At 47.2% G+C, this 20,897-nt stretch overlaps 1 protein-coding gene across 9 annotated transcripts in view; it reads left to right on the top strand.

The window, feature by feature from the left end:
- The window catches only part of LOC135394496 (phospholipid-transporting ATPase IA-like), a 114,567-nt gene extending 95,929 nt beyond the window's left edge, over positions 1-18,638 (top strand). For all 9 annotated transcript variants that reach the window (XM_064625258.1, XM_064625259.1, XM_064625257.1 and 6 more), the window contains 3 exons: positions 7,067-7,155; positions 10,121-10,164; positions 14,286-18,638. In XM_064625258.1, the coding sequence (XP_064481328.1) occupies positions 7,067-7,155; positions 10,121-10,164; positions 14,286-14,339 (187 nt within the window). In that variant the 3' untranslated portion in view covers positions 14,340-18,638. The remainder of the gene's footprint in view (positions 1-7,066; positions 7,156-10,120; positions 10,165-14,285) is intronic.
- The last annotated feature ends 2,259 nt before the right edge of the window (positions 18,639-20,897 follow it).

The raw sequence follows: 20,897 nt of genomic DNA, 5'->3' as shown, positions 1-20,897 counted from the left end.
ATACAGCGAGCGCGAGGAAATGACCACCTGTTAAAAGCGGCGAATTTAGAGGTCCTGTCGCTGGTAATTCAGCTTTTTAATTACGAAATATAAAAGCTCGACACAATGACATTATCGGTTCCTTTGCGTACGCCAATGCCGTTGCCGTTTCAGGAAGAAGATCGTGGCAATACAGCGAGCGCGAGGAAATGACCACCTGTTAAAAGCGGCGAATTTAGAGGTCCTGTCGCTGGTAATTCAGCTTTTTAATTACGAAATATAGAAGCTCGACACAATGACATTATCGGTTCCTTTGCGTACGCCAATGCCGTTGCCGTTTCAGGAAGAAGATCGTGGCAATACAGCGAGCGCGAGGAAATGACCACCTGTTAAAAGCGGCGAATTTAGAGGTCCTGTCGCTGGTAATTCAGCTTTTTAATTACGAAATATAAAAGCTCGACACAATGACATTATCGGTTCCTTTGCGTACGCCAATGCCGTTGCCGTTTCAGGAAGAAGATCGTGGCAATACAGCGAGCGCGAGGAAATGACCACCTGTTAAAAGCGGCGAATTTAGAGGTCCTGTCGCTGGTAATTCAGCTTTTTAATTACGAAATATAAAAGCTCGACACAATGACATTATCGGTTCCTTTGCGTACGCCAATGCCGTTGCCGTTTCAGGAAGAAGATCGTGGCAATACAGCGAGCGCGAGGAAATGACCACCTGTTAAAAGCGGCGAATTTAGAGGTCCTGTCGCTGGTAATTCAGCTTTTTAATTACGAAATATAAAAGCTCGACACAATGACATTATCGGTTCCTTTGCGTACGCCAATGCCGTTGCCGTTTCAGGAAGAAGATCGTGGCAATACAGCGAGCGCGAGGAAATGACCACCTGTTAAAAGCGGCGAATTTAGAGGTCCTGTCGCTGGTAATTCAGCTTTTTAATTACGAAATATAAAAGCTCGACACAATGACATTATCGGTTCCTTTGCGTACGCCAATGCCGTTGCCGTTTCAGGAAGAAGATCGTGGCAATACAGCGAGCGCGAGGAAATGACCACCTGTTAAAAGCGGCGAATTTAGAGGTCCTGTCGCTGGTAATTCAGCTTTTTAATTACGAAATATAAAAGCTCGACACAATGACATTATCGGTTCCTTTGCGTACGCCAATGCCGTTGCCGTTTCAGGAAGAAGATCGTGGCAATACAGCGAGCGCGAGGAAATGACCACCTGTTAAAAGCGGCGAATTTAGAGGTCCTGTCGCTGGTAATTCAGCTTTTTAATTACGAAATATAAAAGCTCGACACAATGACATTATCGGTTCCTTTGCGTACGCCAATGCCGTTGCCGTTTCAGGAAGAAGATCGTGGCAATACAGCGAGCGCGAGGAAATGACCACCTGTTAAAAGCGGCGAATTTAGAGGTCCTGTCGCTGGTAATTCAGCTTTTTAATTACGAAATATAAAAGCTCGACACAATGACATTATCGGTTCCTTTGCGTACGCCAATGCCGTTGCCGTTTTCAAAAAAAGGGTCGTGACTACATAGCGTGAGGAAATGAACCCCTGGAAGAAGCGGCAAATTTAGAGGTCATGCCGCTGGTAATTAAACTTTTTAATTACGAAATATAGAAGCTCGACACGATGACATTATCGGTTCCTTTGCGTACGCCAATGCCGTTGCCGTTTTCAGAAGAAAGGATCGTGGCAACACAGCTAGCGCGAGGAAAAAGCGGCAAACTTAGAGGTCATTTTTGTCCCTCCTGCAGAAGCGAGCTACTCTTTCTCCCTCGCATTTGCGGGCAATTAAGGGCGGAGCAGGGATGGGCATAAATACATTTTTCACACCTTTACTTTTCACTTACACTTTTTCAAAATACTTTTTTCGTGCACTCTTCATAAATACTTTTTCAGTATGAGTATTTAAATACAAAATATAAATACAGCATTTAAATACCGTAACTATTACCACAAATACTGTGAGGAAAATATCATCTGGAATTACAGAAATAACCATGATCATAACAACAAATCAGCATGGAACAATAGCATTTATTTGCTAGATTATCGTGGCGAAGTTTCTCGAAGACTGCATCCATTAGGCATCTTCTGTTTGGCCGTACAATCGGATTCACAAAGGAGAACAGCATCTTCACAGGTGCCGATGAACAAACGCTTGTATTAAATTTGACGAAGATGCTTCGTACAACAAAGTAATCAGGGGGCTTAATCGCTTCATCGTCGTTACGGTCGTTACAAGCTAACGAGTGGCGGGAAATTCAAAAAGGCGGGCGGGAAATTGAAAAGGTGGGCACGTGATAAAACACGTGCACGGCGCTCTTCGCGCGATACGTGAAGGCCGTGGTATACGTCACGCGCAATGTGTCACGTGCCTACCTTTTTGAATTTCCCGCCACTCGTTAGCTTGTAAAGACCGTAACGACGATGAAGCGATTAAGCCCCCAGGTAGTCGCGACCGTTGTCCGCAACAACAGTGAAAAACTCGCCATCTAAAATGGTTTGTCGCATGCGCATGCTAGCGCAAACACCGCATATAACTGCGCCCCAAACCAACGCCACCTAGATACAGAAGGCCTACCTCCTCTCCCTCCTTCGCTACGTGGACATATAAAGTCAGAATTCGTCTGCTACTGCGATTCGCCGTTCTGCGAAATCAAGAACTCGCAAATGATTGCAGCTAACTTGGAACCTGTAGACCTGAATCTGTACACAAAAATTGCCACACGCTTTCCAGAAAATCAGTCTCGAGAAAGATATGGGACCGTTTTGCGCTTCATTTTAAAGATTTCCCATTTAGTACGCGAAGACGTTCAATCACTACGCGCAGACGACGGTGGTTCGTCTCCATGCCTACGACTGCTGAAAGCACGTTCGTGATTGGCTACCGGCGTTGAAAACACGATCCTGATTGGCTGACTCTTAGTTGTTCCGTCACGTCGAGTAAGTAAGCAGGCTTTCTCTATCTAGGTGGTGTTGCCCAAATTCGCCCTTCTTCCCCCAAATGGTCAAATGCAGGGCAACTTTAAGATGTGTGTCAGTCTGTATTTAGGATTATTTACGAGAATAAATACCCGAAAATTTGTATTTAAATATAATTATGAATACATTTTTCGAGTCTGTATTTAAATACAAAATATAAATACACGTATTTATATTTTAAATAGTACTTTAATTACAATGTACAGGGTTCGCCAAGATAAACTTCGGGGTTTGTAACGAAGATAAAACAAATTAGAACAGTGTCGGAAAGCCAAAGTAGATGTTAGAAGACGTATTTATGCCCAAAATTTTATGTCGATAATGCCGCTTGGTCTGTTTCTCTGCGGATAAATCGTGAAAATTAAAAAATCGCCGCTGCCTAAACGGCTATACCTGTGTTTCAGCTTCTTTCGCCAGATGGCGAAACGGTCGAACGCGGCGTTGCAGAGTACGATTCTGCTAACGAAAGGAAAGTTAGGTAGCAAGCGAGCTGGTGGTGACGATCCATGACTTGAAAACCCGTGACGAGGTAGGGACGTCCTCGTCCCCATTTTCCTCACTCCTTCTTGCTGTATACTCTCTCCATGTGTCCTCGAGTGCATTCCTAAACCTGCGCGAGCTATCTCGGGAGTAGTTTTCTACTCGAAACCGGGTCAAGTTACTCGGTGACATCGGCTTCCAAAAGTAAGTAAACTAGCTCGGTCAACTCACCTTCCAAAGGTCGGTAGGGAAGGGATAAGTCAGAGTAGTGATGGCACGGCGGCCGCGTCTCTCCTCTTTTCCGGGGAACTCCGAAACGAAACTGGGGTAACGTGAGACAGCTAATCCCTACAGGAGCAACCAAGTCGTGGGATGGCCCATCATAACACCATTCGAAAGCAAGGAGGATGGCACAGCTGTTGCAATGTGCATTTTGTGACTTGATTGTCGAAAGCAAAACCGGCATCCATATCGCCAAAGTATTTTTTTCTCCGTTTTCTTCTGGTTCATTCGTGCATTTTGTTTGCTTTGCTTATTTCTTTTATATTCCGCAGACGTACTAGCGCAAGAGTTGTGTTCTTATGTAGCCAAGCAAAATTAGCGTGATGGTGTACCTGTTGTTTCTTTTTTCGTTTCAAACTGCTGAAACAAAATTGCGATTACTTATTTTTAGTGAACCTTACTACGATATTTTAAATTGGGACGGGATTGTTGTTGACTTTATCGTGTTACGTGACTTTTAGGCGCGACGCAGCCATCTTGTAGGGGGTCCATGACGTTATTGCGTGATATCGACCTCATTAATTCTCCTACGGGATTCCAGGATGAAATGGAAGCGATCCTAGAGAGTATGTGCACGATGCGAGGGGGTCATCCTCGAATTAGGGGGAAAATCCACAGGGTACACGAGGTTTTAGTCGAATTATGTATGATTAGGACTGCGTTTTCGATTTTTTTGAAGACTTGTAAAGGTAACGCTCCCTGAAGACGCCGTTCCGGCAGTACTGCTAATTTGAGTACCTATATATCAGCCGTGCGTACCTGCATATACTGCTGCAGTGTCCCCAGGTATCAATTTACAAAAGGGCATGCGGCAATATTCTGAAGTCCTTTGTAAGAACTGCCGTTTCACACTGCGGAAGTAGCCACAGCAGGCGTATCCACTGCGCCGCAGTTCATTACGACATGGGCCCATGCGGCCTATGCGCGTGCGCATGACCTTGAGACGCTGGAGAAGGTTATCTCCGTCTTCACTAGATGGCGCAGTATGAGTAGGGTTCTTCGTTTTCGGGTTAAACCCGATTTTTCACGATAGTTCCCTTCCGAACAAATTTTCAAGAATTCGGGTAAAACCCGATATCTACCCGAAATTTTTGCGGTCCTTCAACTTGCCGTTTTCGGTAAACTGTCGGAAAAGTGAATCATAATATTAGCAAAGAGAGCTATTTTTGACAACTTATTTGTCCTCCGTTTATGGTCCCCTCCTGCAGGAGTCAAAGACGAGCTTTTGTGGAGCTCGGGCAAGCGTTTGAATGCCGCTGTCATTACCGCTATCCCAGTTCCGAGCCACGACCATCTCTATATATAATACGACCGGTGTTCCGAGCGTAAATATAAAGATTCTTGTTTCTCGTCCCAATGTCACAGCAGTGGCTTGTTTCATATGCCTTTCGTTTCACCCGAAAATTCCCCGGTGACACATCAAACAGATATCATAGCGCACGATTTCTCCCCGACTTCTCGTGTGTAAATAGCACCCGATTTATCCCTCCCGAATTTGAAAAATCATAAAACCCGAAAACGAAGAACCCTAACTGTATGAGGACGACAGGAGTGGGGACCAGTGGGGAGACCGCACGAACGGCGCGAGCTCGTCGGTCCCACTCCGGACCGGTTTTGGTCCTTTGCGCTACCCACGTGGATTTGTTTTGACGCGCTCCGAGCGTGGTTCGCTGGAGAGCCACTAGGATACGACGCGTATGTGAAAAATGTCCTCTCTCGTGTCGTCGTTGGTAGGATGATCGCCTTCCACGCCGATACTGGGAGGTGACGCGAGTTCGAATCCCCGCACCGGTTGTGCTGTCTGAGGTTTTCCCTAGGTTTTCCGGCTGGCATTCCAGACGAATGTTGCCACAGTTCCGCCTGAAGTCGGCCAAGGACGCATACTAGCCCCCATGTCCTCTATTCCTTCCCGCTGTCCTCTCTCCATCTATCCACGTCTGTACGTCGCTCGCCACAGTTGCTTCGCGGCGCTAACGGTGAATAAAAAAGAATAGAGTTCAGGCAGTGTTTCGAGCTTCATCACCAATGTAACTGTGAGCAAGATAGTGCTCCCCTTGACTCATAGCTGCGCATCAAACATGCGTGGAGGTGGGTCGGGGTGATTATTGCGCTTCCGTACTGTTGCGGACAACGAGGAATTAAGGGTAACATAGTATGCACCGGCACGTTCCTTGAGTTAGAAATTGATAGAAAAATGAACACAACATGGCAGCTAGTCCTCTCGTCATCCATACGTCAACTAGCGCTGTGCTCGTTTTCTTCTCACATTCAACTCAGATGCCTCTGCTCGCTTGTCTTTTACTCCCTTGTTCTGCAGCCAAATTGGTTCAGATACAAAAACAACTGACCCCGAGTAATTTTGGGGTGCTGAAAACGAAAATGATGCTTAAAATTGCTAATTGGCTTTTATTTTCAGAGAGGTGTGAGTATTGCGCACTTTCGAAAAAGGTGTGTCAAGTTCGAAAAAAAAAAGTATCTCCATTCCGCCTCATTGGCACAATGTTTGCTTTTAATAAACGACAACTGGGAGAAAAAGTTAAAAATAAAACCGAAACCAAGTGTATGGCGTATCCTTCACATGTCAGGAGCAGTGAACGATGTGCATGGGTAGCGATTCCACCAGGGTATTGCGAATATATGTAAAAAAAGAAAAGATACTCAGGGTAAATGGCACCCTTCAATGCTTGCAGACAGCGACGAGACATAATCCAATGCTTGAATAGACAAGTAAAGAGGCAAGCGGCCAGTGACGGAGAACAAAGTCTCAGTGTGCAGTGAATCTCAATAGTGTCTGCACATTTTATAGTAAATTTCATTACCGGTATATTTCCTCTAAGTAAGTTTTGAATAATTTGCTTAACAGACTAACTGACACTGCTGTGTGTTTGCAGAAATGATACCGTCTAAAAGTAATAATAAAATTGCCTGCATTATGTACATGCACAATTTGCGTAGTACAGCTTGGAACAAAAGTTTACGGAACACCGGGGTGAAACTTGAATATCATACGAACAACCGGAGTCAATTGACTGTTTTCGTTGTCATATTTGAATTTCGCGCATCAAATTTATCAACGAATGGCACATTCCATTTCCGAACCACACAAGTTATTTTCCTTTTCTTTTTCTTTTTTGTAATCATTTGCAAACCTGTGTAATGTGACCCAGGCCGACGAAGGAACTTTAGTGCTATAGGATCGTAAGGGAAGTGAGAGGGCTGCAGTTTATATTTAGTTTGTATACATTAGAGCGAGTCAGACTATACGGTAAAATATAAGTTTGGAGTACCGTGTTCTTAGCACACTTTTGCCCCCTTTCTGTTACAGGCTGACAGAAACAGCGCGACTATTGAAGAACGTCTTCATGAAGCCAATATCATCCACCACTCACGTTCCCATCGAGGTGGAGCTCCAGCGTAAGTGCAGTCCCTTCATTTCCTTAAAGGGTTTGTGACACTTTGATGTGACTGATTGCATCGTACACGCATTGTAATACATGCCAGAGTATTGAGGGGAAAAAAGATTCGATCCCGGCGGTGAACGGTAGCAATGTGGCCGGGGTGGTAAGCACTGCTTCCAGCACCGTAGGTCGGAGATATGCGGCGCACGGCAAAAAACCCCAGGTGTCGAAATTATACGCGATCCTTCCCTGCAGCGCGTGCAGCACATCGCCAAACAAAATATATAGGCTGACTCACCTACCCGCACCAGCTATCGTGCTTGCGCCCGTGTGAACACGCTGCGCACGGTATACGGTGGGCCCTGGATACGCTGAGTACGACGCCCCGCAGCATTGTACCTAACCTTCCTTCGACTTCTCTACCTCAGCGTGCTCAAGCCAATTTGCCATCCTTCTGACCGGTGCCGGCATACCAACCTTCCCCTCCGGCAACTTCACTCCCTGTCCTGCCTCAGCGACCCTCTCATGTCGGAATGTTGTGGGCATTTGTAGTGACCTGCGCTGTAGGGGAAGAAATTGGATCAGTCACAGCGCGACTACAGAAGGCGCTTCACCGTTCGGTTGGACAGTCCGTCTGGTTGGCACTGCCCAAATAAATTGGTCATTCAACGCTTTCTGTTCCGAGTCTTTCCTTCGCACTGCCACAGCGTAATCGTCTGGCGATGCGGAGGGTTCATGCAGCGAGCAAACGGGTCAACAGCGAGTCAGAATGTCGTGGTGCCATAATCGAGATCCGCTGTCAGTGAACGGATACGAGTTTTTGACGCAAATACGAGGACCAGAGGGCGTCATCATCATGACCAATCAAACTAAGCTGAAGATGATGGGCCCTTTACAAGGCCATCGGCAGCTGCAGCTGGGTGATGAACAGAGGTCTTCATGTGACCCGAATCCAAAAGTTTAGTAAAGTGGGAGTCGAACTGCGCTCACCGCTCACCTTGCTATACTCCATTTCAAGCACTTTTTAAGGACGCAGTCCTTAAGCACTTCAGCGGTCAAAAAAGAGTGCATGGTTTTCCGTCCGCCAGCAACATACTCTCTTCGCGTGAAACTTGGCAACTCGCTTATATCGCTGAACACATTACAGACGTGCAGTACATCAGTGAAGATGTAGAGGAGGTGGTGTCCCTCTACATGAGTCCTGACCGGCGATGATGGAATGTCCCAGCGGGCAGATGGTCGTGGCCTCACGCTAGGACGGTGCCGGTAGAACTGCCGTGCCAGCGCCGTAGCGCGTGGCAGCAGAGGCACGTCTTCGTCATCACACACGGGCCGCCACATCACTCCCCCCCTCAGACGTGGAGCGGTGTAGAGCTGGCGGTTGAGATTCCGCGTCGATACGGGAAGAGGAGGAAGACGGGCGACACGCAGTACAGGGACGGCTGGTCTTGCGTCTTGTGATGAGTGGGCAGAAGTGGTGGGCTGAACGGTGCGGACAAGAGCTGGCCGGGAGGGTTCCAGGGGCGAGCCAAAGCGGAGAGCATGCATGTAGGCCGAAGTGATAAGAGAGTGGGGCGACAGAACCGCGACCGGTTCGTGAGCGTTGAGCTGGTAGTGTTGTCACCACGGAGAGTGCCGGGGAGGACCATCGTGAAGCACGTGGAGACCGGGAGTAAAACTCACTGTGGCCTCCGTGCGTGACCCCGGTGGAACGTTGGTCCCGGTGCCCCTTGACCGCAATTGGATGGACTGGACTGCCACTATGTTGCACAAAAGCCAGGTGGGAAGGCGAGGCGGGCAGGGTTCCTTGACCGCTGGCGTAGCAGATGCAGGTGGCGCGGTCGACAGCGGCGTACCGCGACCGGTACAGGAGCGTGATGCTCGGGAAGGTGCCGCTGGTGGTAGCCCGAGGAGTGCCATCGTGAAGCGTGTGGCGACGTGACGCAGAGTGCGAGACCATGGCGACGTGATCTGGGTAGATGGGTAAGGTGGGTAGGACCATGGTGTGGCGCGGTCGGGCGTTGCGATGAGTGGAGCCGCGGTGAATTGACGTCGTCGCCTAGCGGTTCCTCGGTAGAACGTTGCACCGTACCTTCGGAGGTGGGCTTGCAGTAATTTGGGATGGTGCTTGGCCGAATTATGCCGAACATGGTGTTCGTTGTTCTGGTCACCAAATGTAGAGGAGGTGGTGTCCCTCTACATGAGTCCTGACCGGCGATGATGGAATGTCCCAGCGGGCAGATGGTCGTGGCCTCACGCTAGGACGGTGCCGGTAGAACTGCCGTGCCAGCGCCGTAGCGCGTGGCAGCAGAGGCACGTCTTCGTCATCACACACGGGCCGCCACAAAGTCACAAGGACTATCCTTGCGTTTGCTGACCAAGAGCGAGGGAGGCTCCGCCTCCTGGATGTGATGCAGTGTCAAGAACCGGAAACATCACTATGGCGCACCCTCAGCTATATGTGCGCGGACAGCCACAGCTACCACGCCCAACCAGTTTCATTTCCTGTGATCTTTATCGTCGTATTGTCGCACTGTGATCTTTATCGTCCATGACGTCTCCATTGGGAAGACGCACCCAATCATATCCCTCAGCAAAAGCAGTTTTCCGGTACAAATCCCGACCTCTCTCCCGTTCCTGTACTCGGTCAACGTTTCGATCACACCCACGTCGACGCTGCCGGACCCGTACTGCCACCTTGACACCGATGTATTCTCACCTGCACAAATCGGTTCTCCAGGTGGCCACAAGCCATTTCGTCGTACACGGCTCGCACAGTTACCACCGCTTTCCTCAAAACAGGAGCCACTAGGCCTGGGGTTCCCCCTTCGCTACATCAGTCTGCGAGAGGATGAGCAGTCGATTCGACTTAAACTTTGAATACAGTGCTATTTAATATGGCATCCACTGCGGTCGAGCATTCGCCTGTGGTTAATCATTCCATGTCACCGTGATGCAGTGTCTGAATTTCTTTTTTGCAGATGGCTATGCATTCTCTCAAGAGGAGCACGGCGTAGTACCTCAGGTAATGTTTTTAACGGTTCATCATCATAACATGTGAACTACAAAAGAAATGCTTACACTGTACTCTCCACTGTGGACTGGCATACACTGGCTTAGCTAGCTGAGCTTCAGTTATTCTCTGGCAGTGACTTAGCCAGGGGGGGGGGGGGGTAGGTTTAGGGGTTCAAACCTCCCGAAATCGTATCTTCGGTGGTGCGTTTGGGTGAGTGAAACGGGGGCGACATCCCCCCCCCCATGTAATATCCCCGTAGAGGCGCCATATTTTGTGGGGGGGCTACGCCACTGTTCTCTGGTCCGGCAAGTTCTCATAGCTCACCTCGTTTGCCATATCACAGTTATAGGTTACCTTACTCCCGAGTTAGCTTAGCTTCTACCTTCGCCCAACTTACGCCCAGCTTGTACTCACGCTCGGCTAAACTTATTGTATACATACGACCAGCCTTAGTTTAGTTTTTACGTACTTACAGCTTAGCTTCTGCTTAGGGAGACGTGGTGAGGTATTCAACAGGTTGAGTTGTTTATGGTTTATTGGTTTTCGCAGATAAGCTTTATCTGACACGATAACGACGCGTTACTACCTGACGCAGCCTAGAGTTGAGATTCGGCTCTTTGACACGCCCACCTCCGCACAGCTGACGTCATAAGGCAGTTGACCCTTCCATTATATTGTTTGATTCCATTAATGACGTTTTTTTCAGCTCTCTTGGAGTGCAGCACAAAAAAAATCGTGTCCAAAATGTGTTTATTCGAAAATGAATCAAAGGGGCAGAAAAAAGATGGGGGAAGGGATTACCTACTGACTACAAACGTGTTGTTTCGCTAGGTTGTCCTCCGCAAATATTGCGTAATATTCCAACGCACTCTACGCAGAAACGTGACATTTGGTTTGCAATTTACGTTAAGATGCCACAGCGGACTAAAAAAGTGATATACATTTTTATTTTGTATTGTAAGAAAACTCCACTCACTCGGGACTCAGTACTAAAAATATAAACGCAGTCAGTGAATACCAGGCGCTTCCACAAACTTTCGAAAGAAGCCGCAAAACTCCATAGTTTCGGTTTTCCTCAAGAGGTAGGTGACGTCATCGGGAGTTGCGTCTTTCTCCTTGCAACAACGGCAGCGTTTCTGCTCCTCGGTTATGGTGAACTAGAATGACTGGTGTGATTACCGGCCTACCCAATGCATGGGAGCGCTTGGCCGCGGACGTGGCACCTGGCCACGTGCGATTGTTTACATGGATGCGCTGACGCTCGCTGCGCGCCTTGCGGAATGATTTTTGTGGGGATCCGTGGTACTCCTCTGTTTCCAGTTACATGCCCTTCCCGTGAAATTCAGAGGCTTGCACCGCGCCGGCTAAGAAATGGCCGATGGATGGCTTGGGCGTCATGAGCTCTTGCTCAATACAAGGTCATTGCTTGCTGCATGAGGTTATCTCTCTCTCTCTCTCTTGCAATTGATAAATTGTTGCTTTACGTCGCGAGACAATGATCACACGCAACGCAACAGACTTCCTTCACGTGCGCCCAAAGCTGAGCACACGGCACACCGTATTTACGTCCCTTGAAAAGACGGCGTGGTATCTACAACTTGTACCCTGCCGAAAAGCTGAGAGCGTCCTCGGCCGGAACCGAATTCACAATCTGTCGCCAAATATTTGAGGGCTTTAGTGAGGGGGTCTCGATAAATCACTGATTGTAAAGTACGAGTAGATTTGGTCAGGCGAAGTACAATGGCTATTCCTTGCAATCTAACCGTGCTTGTTTCCTCGCGTTCGAAATCAGCTATCGTATAAGGACCGCGTCCAGGCACAAGTATGCCAGGATTGTGTATTGAAGGTATAAGGGAGGGGCCACTACAGGACCTCACAGTATGACCGAGACAGCACGGTTTCAATAGAGAAATAAGCAGCAACAAATCGTTGGATATTATATTTTCTCACACCATTTCATACAGTTTTTAGAAACCGTTTCTCTCATTGACTCTCAGCTTAGCGCATAGGTCGGATTCGTCCTGCTGCGTTGAGAATGCGCCCTCGTTTTGAGAAACGCTCACTTCAGCTAGTAGGAAGAGTTGCTTCTGCTGGCACGTGTTTTTGTTTTTCCCCTTTGGTTCGTTTCTAGCCCAGCTGATTCACTCCGATTATAAATGAGCTGTCAAATAAAATTTCAGCGTCAGTTTTGTGTATTGGTGTTGATACTGTTCAATAGAAAGCTTGCGGCATCGCGAAGAGCCGGGAATGGGGGGAGAGCAGTGACATAGTGTATAAACCCTGTTCTGAAATCGTAAGCGAAAGCGTTTGCTTGTACGACGAAGGTCTAAAAGAGACAGAGTGCTCCTACAGGATGCGACATTCTGTCTGAGCAGGACGTCACCTTCCACTACCTCTAGAAAGACGTTCGCGACACATAGCACACCGCGACTTTTGCTTGGCAAACGACGCGATTACATGTTATGAAGAAAACAAGGAGATGTTCTTCAGTTTGCATAATTTGATGTCAAGAATTGGCTTAGGTGCCTGATTCATTTTCCAAATACTCCAAATATTAGTACATGTCGCTGTTTTCTGATACGGCGGCTAAAACAAAATTTCAGCATGAATATGGCAAGGATTTGTGTGACTTTCAGAGCGTGTATCACGGTGGTCAATCTTTCGCGCCCAAAGCTTTATACATAGTGCACCAATGTATCACTGCACCATGCGTCAAACGCAATTACACTGGGTTGTACAATAATAGGATGTAAAAAGAATCCTGCAGCCAAGATTTTAGCAATCTTCTACAGTGTCCCAAAACGGAAGATTAGCCGGGTGACCTTTCGTTGGAACGCATTGAGGCGCTGCCACAACATTCCAAAACGCGAAACTCGTCCGTCCGTCGTAATGATATCTGCAAAGCGTGACGTATCAGCACGCCCACATTTTTTTTTCTTTCCCCCGTATCTGCCGTGGATTGCTTCAATTTCGCCCATCGCGGGAACTCTCAGGCGCTCCCAGGTGTTCTGTGCACATGGGGTCACGTGGCAGTGAGGGCGTGAGAAGCGGCAGCGAGCCGAGCCCTTGGTAGCCACCCATCGACAGGCCCGTCGTCATGACCCGGTTTCAGTCGACGTTCAGCACACCATTCATTCTAGCTCACCATACCTCGGTCAAAGTTGGACCTTCGAGGAGCAATGTTGCCACTCACTGTGCACTCAATGACGTCATACTTCTCAGAAGTATAGAAATTACTTTTGTGATACATCCACGTCACACAGAAAAACGGTATTTTGAGGGAATACAGTGTGAGATTCTGAAGATATGAGGTTTAATGATGCGCCGCCCATTCACAATAAATGGTAAATATCCCGTAATGTAGCACAGTATTTGAAAGTGTTATTTGTAGCACAGCGCTATTTTAGAAAGATCTCAGCATGCACGCCCTCGTCGTTGGTCCAGGCTGCTGCATTACACACTGGCGTTGAGGTCGCCGTCGCACAGGGTACTGCGCAGTGCGCAACACCACGTGTTGGACCTACCCACTCTTGTCACTATGCTCCCCAACGTGTGTCGGTTGCTCAGATAAGATTGGTTCACATCGCTGCGTTTACACCTGCGCTTACGGCGGACCGCAGTTGCCATGAAAGTGGAGAAACGCTCTCCGCGAGGCTACTTCGTCGACTCACCGCAAGCAATCAACTTTGTCAACGCAAGCGCAAGCCATCTGTCCAATCAAAACCGAGAAATGCGCGCTGTTACGCTAGAGGCGCGCTGCTTCAGCAGATAATTGGAGAGAGAGCTCACTAGAGGAACGCAACGGGCGGAGCGCAAGTATGAAAATGGTGACGTGTGCGAAAGCGTCAGCTGAGGAAACACGCATAAACGCAAACCGCTGCACGCAAGCGTAAACGCAGCAATGTGAACCAGCCTTAACACGCATTGCGTTTCCCTACGGAAACACAAAACTGATGTGTATCTTCGGCAAGACAAAGCCGAATGAAGAAGAAGGCCTTCATGAGGATATTCGAAACAGCTAGCCCTTTGTGTACGGTTCATTCACAGAAAATCCTTCAACGTCTATAGCGTAGGCTAGCTTTGATCTTGCTGCATATTTCACAGCATAAATTGATTTTTTCCCCCACCAGGCTGATCTCATACGAGCTTATGACTCAACGAAGGAGAAACCTCAGGGAATCTAGCCGACATTGGCAACCCCCGATGGACACGGCTGCGTCGTTCAGCAGAAACATTCCGTGCACCATCTTTCTATCTTCCTTAAAGGACAACTACCTTCGGGTCTCGTGCGTAAAATGTACACATCTAGTGTATGCTATTGCGTGCCTGTATATTTATATTTGTATACATGTCTTCATGCATGTTCAGGAGCATTGCAGTGAATGGTGGCCCAATATTTTGCATGGATTCTTGAAGACTTTCAACTCATCAAATGACTCGAGAGTTTCCGGGTTTCTCTCTTCTCTTTCTGTCTCTCTTTCTCTCTCTCTCTCTTTGTTTCTTTGTAGGCAATGGCGGTTTAAACGGTTAAACATGACGGATAAGTTTGCGTCAGTAGACGTTGATTGATAGGGAGGCACTGGAGCAGACATGAGCTCGTGCTCGGTGGTTATGCGTTAATGTCTTTGTTAATGTCGAACTGCATCGAAAGCAAATGAGCTCGTATACAGATGTCTCATGGCTATCCGCCACCTCTTGTTGATGCTCAATGAGATTAGATTTCGCGAGGGAATACGAAATGCCATTATGGCGTACCAAGTCCTGCGACCCGTGACGCGCAAATGTGTAACGATATGCTTATCTTCTTTCTCCCGTTTTTAACGCCATTGTCTGCATATGTGCGTTGCCCTTTCTATGAGAAAAGCGTAAAACGTGAACGTTGTTAGCAACATCTAGCTAACATTCCGCAGCATGACATTGTCTTTCACGTATATTTGTAAGCGCTGTCCCACTTCGAGTCAGCGTTAACGCTAAACGTTAAAGAAGATGAGCTCAGCCTGTGGTGACTCGTCTAGTAAGTCAACGATGCAAACAGAAAATTTTTACTTGAAGTTTATAACCGGTTGTCTTTATTCCTATTGACTGTCTTTCTCGTACGCATGTGCTGATCCTCATTACGAAGCAGCGGGGCAGCTGTAAATAGCTTTCTTTATTGTTTCGTAGCTTTCCAGCAGGTTGCTTGGAGTAGGCAAAAGACTTGCCTGGGCCTACCGGTCAATGAATTGCTGCGGTAGTTATGTGTAGTGTTAATTAAAAATTCTCTCGTGATATGGCTACCAGTGTGATTTTTAACACGGTTGTTTCCAATACTATGTATACAGGGTGTTCAAAATTAAGCTTTCACTAGCACTTTATAAATAGGCGAACAAAAGAAAACTGGTGCTGTTTTTTCTGTTCCTTGAGTTAGAAACAGGTGCTACGTAATTAGCAGCACCTGTTTCTTACACAAGTAGCGTAAAGTTATCATCCGGTTTCCTGTCATCGCTGTGTTTGCGTAGCGTTCGTGAAAGCTTAATTTTGAACACCCTGTATATTCATTAGTAAACTAAAGTGACGGTCTCGCACAGACCGGACGAAACTTCACTGGAATCTTATACCCACGAACACTATGGATACAGAACAGTGAAAATCTTCGAATCTGTATACACATTATGCGCTTGCGTATGCATAATTGCTAGCGTCGGCGTCGTTCTTTCATATTGTGGAATATACAGGATAAATAATATCGATTTTCACGTTTCGGAATGGATCATTAATGTGAATTATTGAGCGTTCCGCAGCGAGAGTAACTTTCAGTCCTCTCACATGAACTATAGTCACTGCTGCTCTCTCTGTATAGCATGTCTTAGGATTGAACCTCATTTCCTGAATGCAGCAGACACGCAGTTTATGTTGACCGCTTGTTGCTCGTAAAGCCAGCACACGTTATACATGTGACAAAGAACACTTAATATTGTTAATTTGCTAGCGAAATTGCGGTAGAATAGCACGGTGGGATGTCTGCGGAAAATAATGCCCAATGGACCTTTTTCCCAACGGCTTATGCTCATGCGCATGACCTTGAGGCGCCAGACAGGGTTATCTCCGTCTTCACTAGATGGCGCGGTATGCGGACGACAGAAGTGGAGACCAGTGGGGAGACCGCACGAACGGCGCGAGCTCGTCGGTCCCACTCCGAACCGGTTTTGTCCTTTGTGCTACCCACGTGGATTTGTTTTGGCGCGCTCCGAGCGTGGTTCACTGGAGAGCCGCTAGGATACGGCGCGTATGTGAAAAAGGTCCAAGGCGTGGCCAACGCATTTCTAGACCCAGTGTTGTCCACGTGCAATGTAGTTTTTGCCACCGTAATTGACGACCAATGCGCATTTGGTGATCACTTCGAGACGGTGTTGCCCGTAACTTCCAATTTTAATTTCTAAAAAAGCTATGAGTATGATTGTGACGAAAATTATGAGGTAAGAGTGCTGAGGACTCGGGCTATCGAATAGATTAAGGTTCTGAGATTGCGCATCTGCTGCTTTACGGTATTTTAAATTGTCGTCTGCTTCTCGGCTGCAGCGACACTACTATTCCAAAATATTACGTGGGTGCCTGTACCTATGAGGTGACACCGTTTGCCCCATCGATGTCCTTCGAGAGAGAATCGCTTCTATGTGTGTTCGATTATCGTTGCCATACCGCAGAAATGTGATATGTTTTTGTTGGTCTTGTTATACTGGCTGATTCCAAATAGAATCGGCGGCTGGCGCTGGTAGTTTATACTGACTTAAAATGGCACATGCAGTACGCAGCATATTTTACAGCGCGTATATGGAAGCTGGCCGGAAAGGCTGGCTGGAAAGCTGGAATTGCGCCTCTTTCTACAGATATGTTCCCTGTATCAATGACAAGAAAAAAGAAATAAGACAGGCGCTGACACGATGAAGTGATGGGAGCTCCGTTTTTGTGTGTGGTATTTAAGCGTACAACCCGTTTCTTCAGCAACTACAGCGCGCAAGGACAATGTACAAAGTAGAAAGACCGCTGGCTGCACAGCTAGCTGTATAAGTTCCAGTACTGTAAATGTAATGAGCAGATTATGGGAGAGAATTTGGACATGCCTCGCGACTGGGATCTTTCGGTATTGGGAAATTTCTTTAAAATAGTCTTAGTGCCGTCATTAAAGATATACTTAGAACTACAGCATACAGAGTTTTTCTATGCATATTCCTCACAGATTTTTTTTTTAAATAAAAAAGCTGTGACAGCAACATAGATACAATTTCGCAGGTGGGTTTTGCGGCCAGGCCTATAACCTCGAAGAGAGTATATGGGAACTTCCGGGGGAAAAGAGGGGTATCAGAATGGGAAACAATCCGTTTTCAAGGATGATCTTTTTTAAAAAAAAAAATCCTGCAACGAGCACATGCGTTGAGATGTCTATCGCCGAATTTTGCTATGGCAACTGAGCCGTAACCGAAACCGCGCGCATCAGGAGCGCAGAGAGGACAGTGCGCTTATTCCACGTCAGAGGTTCACGTGCTTTGAAGCGATGAAGATGGTGCTGGCAGCCGACGGCGAAGGTCGTGTCCTCCCTAAGCTCGTGATGGGCGCGTTTTTGGTTTCGGCTCATTTGCATAGCAAAATTCGGCGATGGATATTTCAATGCACGTGCTCGTTTAAGAATTAAAAATAAAATAAAATGGCTGTCAACGAGGACTGTCTGATTGAAATGTGGTAGTCGTCGAGGAATGTCTGCCTGTCTCACTTTTGGACGCAAGCCCCTAATTAAAGAGTTCATTAGTTAATTTTACGTAATTAGTGATCTAGTAGTTACATACTCTCTTCTAGTGGGTGTGCACCTTGCTGTATAACCCACCTGCAAAAACAGCATCTATGCGGCTCTCATAGCTTTTTTTCTATAAAAATTCTGTAACGAATTAAAAAAAAACACCCTGTATATTAATCAAAACCACTCGTTACGCAAGGCCGCTGGTAGATTTTGTTTGAAGTCAGCCTATACTGCCACGTATTTTCACACCTTAATATAACCCGCGCTTTGGAACAGTTAGGCTAACAGTGTTTCACTGACCACCGTTTTACTGTACATGAGAAAACGTATTTTGGAACCTTATACTAGACCGTGTAATGCATTGTCACTTGGAATTGTAAATGTGTATCGCCATTTGGTGACTGTATATACGTATATGTACCTACGTATATATATGTACATATATGTACCTATGTTGTTATTTTTAATGCAGGAAGCCTATTATGTCTGTGGTATTTTCCGCAGCGTTGCTGAACGTATATAAAATTAATGCATTTAAAGTGATTCAACCGGTGCGTGTGATGTTCTTACACCGCTGCGACACATCTACTCAAACGATACATGTAGCATGCCACATGGGCATGCATTCCTTGATCTACTCCGCAGTGCTTTGGATGCTTTGTGTGTAGTGCAGAATATTGCGTGGAATTAAAAGTGTCTTACCAATCAGCAAGGTTGCCTCTGTCCGTTTATTTACTGGCAAGACGTTGGGCGTGTTGGAACATACTTGTGGCAGAGCCGCGCCGGAAAAGACACAGGCACAGAAGTGAACAAACTAGCCTATTTACTGGGCGACGAGGTTCACAAATAGGTGGCGCGAAACGCCACGTGCATATTGACAATAATTACCAAAATTATGAAAGAAGGTAGTCACTGAAAACGGTAGACGACTGCAGGACCCGAACCCACATCTTCTGGATTGGCGGTCCAGGGTTCTACCGATTGAGCTAAGCTAACACGCCTCTCGAACCCCTTCCAAGGGTGCGTCATTTGAGGGGACAAACCACATCCACTCTCTCACTCACTCACGACGCAGCGGCATTTGGTAACATCTCTCCCCAACGAAATTATGGTTGCGGCGATTATGTGCAAGCAGGGTGTCAGAGCGAACCGAAAAAAAAAAGAAAAAACGCTATTTTGGTGCGAACCGGAACAGAATCGAAACCGTATACTTTTTTTTGCTCAGGAGGGAAACCGAAAAATTTATTTAACGGTTTTCGGTCCAACAAAAAACTTCGCCAGTTTGGACTACGAATAGGCGAATGAAACTGACGTCGTGTGTTCTGAAGTCATGTCACGGATACTTTACGAGGCTTACAGTTACGGTGGAATGTATGTCTGTATACTATGACCCATAGGCTCCCTTTGTAACGTTTTATCGTTCGCGCACATAGACTTAGAGGTACATGTGACCGGTAGTGACTCTCTAGCAATGTGCCGTAGTGTTCGGTTTAATTTCATCCGCCCAAACTCTCCTGAACTAGACAGCGACCCAAGGGGGCTGCGTAAAGGCTTCTCTATCGGTAATGTTGCGCAACGCGTCCCTTGTTTGAGAACAGCGAAGTTGAATACATTTTACGTATCCGCGAGGGCAAGCGCGTACGAAGTGTAGTTTCTTTTGTGGACAGGACACGAAGAAAAGAAAACGGAGCCGTCGAGCGCGTTTGTGAGTGAAGGTGTTCCTCGATTTGCGTCGTACTCGTGCGGTGGTTCTTGCTGGCTAGGAAGCAGCAACAGACATTCGGATTGGACGCGATCGCACCAATCCAGCAAGAAAGTACTTTACGTATGACATCACGACAAACAAGTCCGTCTGTATCATGCGCTAAAAGAAAGGAGAAAGCCTATTTTAACAGACAGTCACCTACAGGAACCAGAAGCTACCAATTTCACAGCTGCCTATTCATATTAAATACCATGTATGCGGATAAAACGGGTTTACATTTTGCAACATAGTTTTTTTTTTCTGCGAATGAATATGCCTACCAGAAGCGGAACCGGTTAAAACCAGTATGAACCGTTATTTTTTTGCTCCGGAGCAGAACCGGTACCGGACCGTTTATGATACAACCGGAACGAAATATTTACGTTTCGGTTCGACACCCTGTGTGCAAGTAATTTTCCAGTAATGTAGTGGTATAGACCATTTTGCTCTTACTCTCAAGCCACCAGTCTCCGTGCGCTCCTTAGCCTCGTTCCCATCGACGACACAACAGGGGTGGACTGCCAAAATTGCCTCTTCCCATTGGGATGAATACTGGCGGCCACCGTCTCGTGTGTCGTACAGGTAGTCGTGCGTCTCATGAACAGCGTAAACACTGCGCAACAACAATAATTGGGCTAGTTGGTTATACTGATGCATCTTAAGGCGCAACACACACGGACAAGAGGGAGACACACACTCGCGCCGCCCAATGCACTAGAAATAGTCTGCAACAACAAGTGTGCGAGTGTGTGTCTCCCTCTTGTCCGTGTGTGTTGCGCCTTAAGATGCATCAGTATAACCAACTAGCCCAATTATTGTTGTTGCAGACTATTTCTAGTGCATTGGGCGGCGCGAGTGTGTGTCTCCCTCTTGTCCGTGTGTGTTGCGCCTTAAGATGCATCAGTATAACCAACTAGCCCAATTATTGTTGTTGCAGACTATTTCTAGTGCATTGGGCGGCGCGAGTGTGTGTCTCCCTCTTGTCCGTGTGTGAAGATGCATCAGTAAACACTGCGCGCCCCGCTGTGATTCCGAAGCAGTTTGCTGAACCTCACGTGGCCAAAGCAAACTTGAGAAAGCACGCGGGTCATGCGCTACGCACAGAGCGCGCATCGTAATGATGGCATTCCATTGACAAAGCAAACTCTGCGACCACGCCGGAAATTCGCCGCCGGGAGCATACACAAAACCGCACCAAGCGCGGGGGCAAAACTTGCTCTCCCTGTG

The sequence above is a fragment of the Ornithodoros turicata genome, chromosome 5 (genome assembly GCF_037126465.1).
Source record: "Ornithodoros turicata isolate Travis chromosome 5, ASM3712646v1, whole genome shotgun sequence".
In the NCBI taxonomy this organism is placed as follows: Eukaryota; Metazoa; Arthropoda; class Arachnida; order Ixodida; family Argasidae; genus Ornithodoros; species Ornithodoros turicata.
The sequence above is the reverse complement of the archived record's forward strand: the minus strand, read 5'-3'. Positions and strand labels throughout refer to the sequence as shown.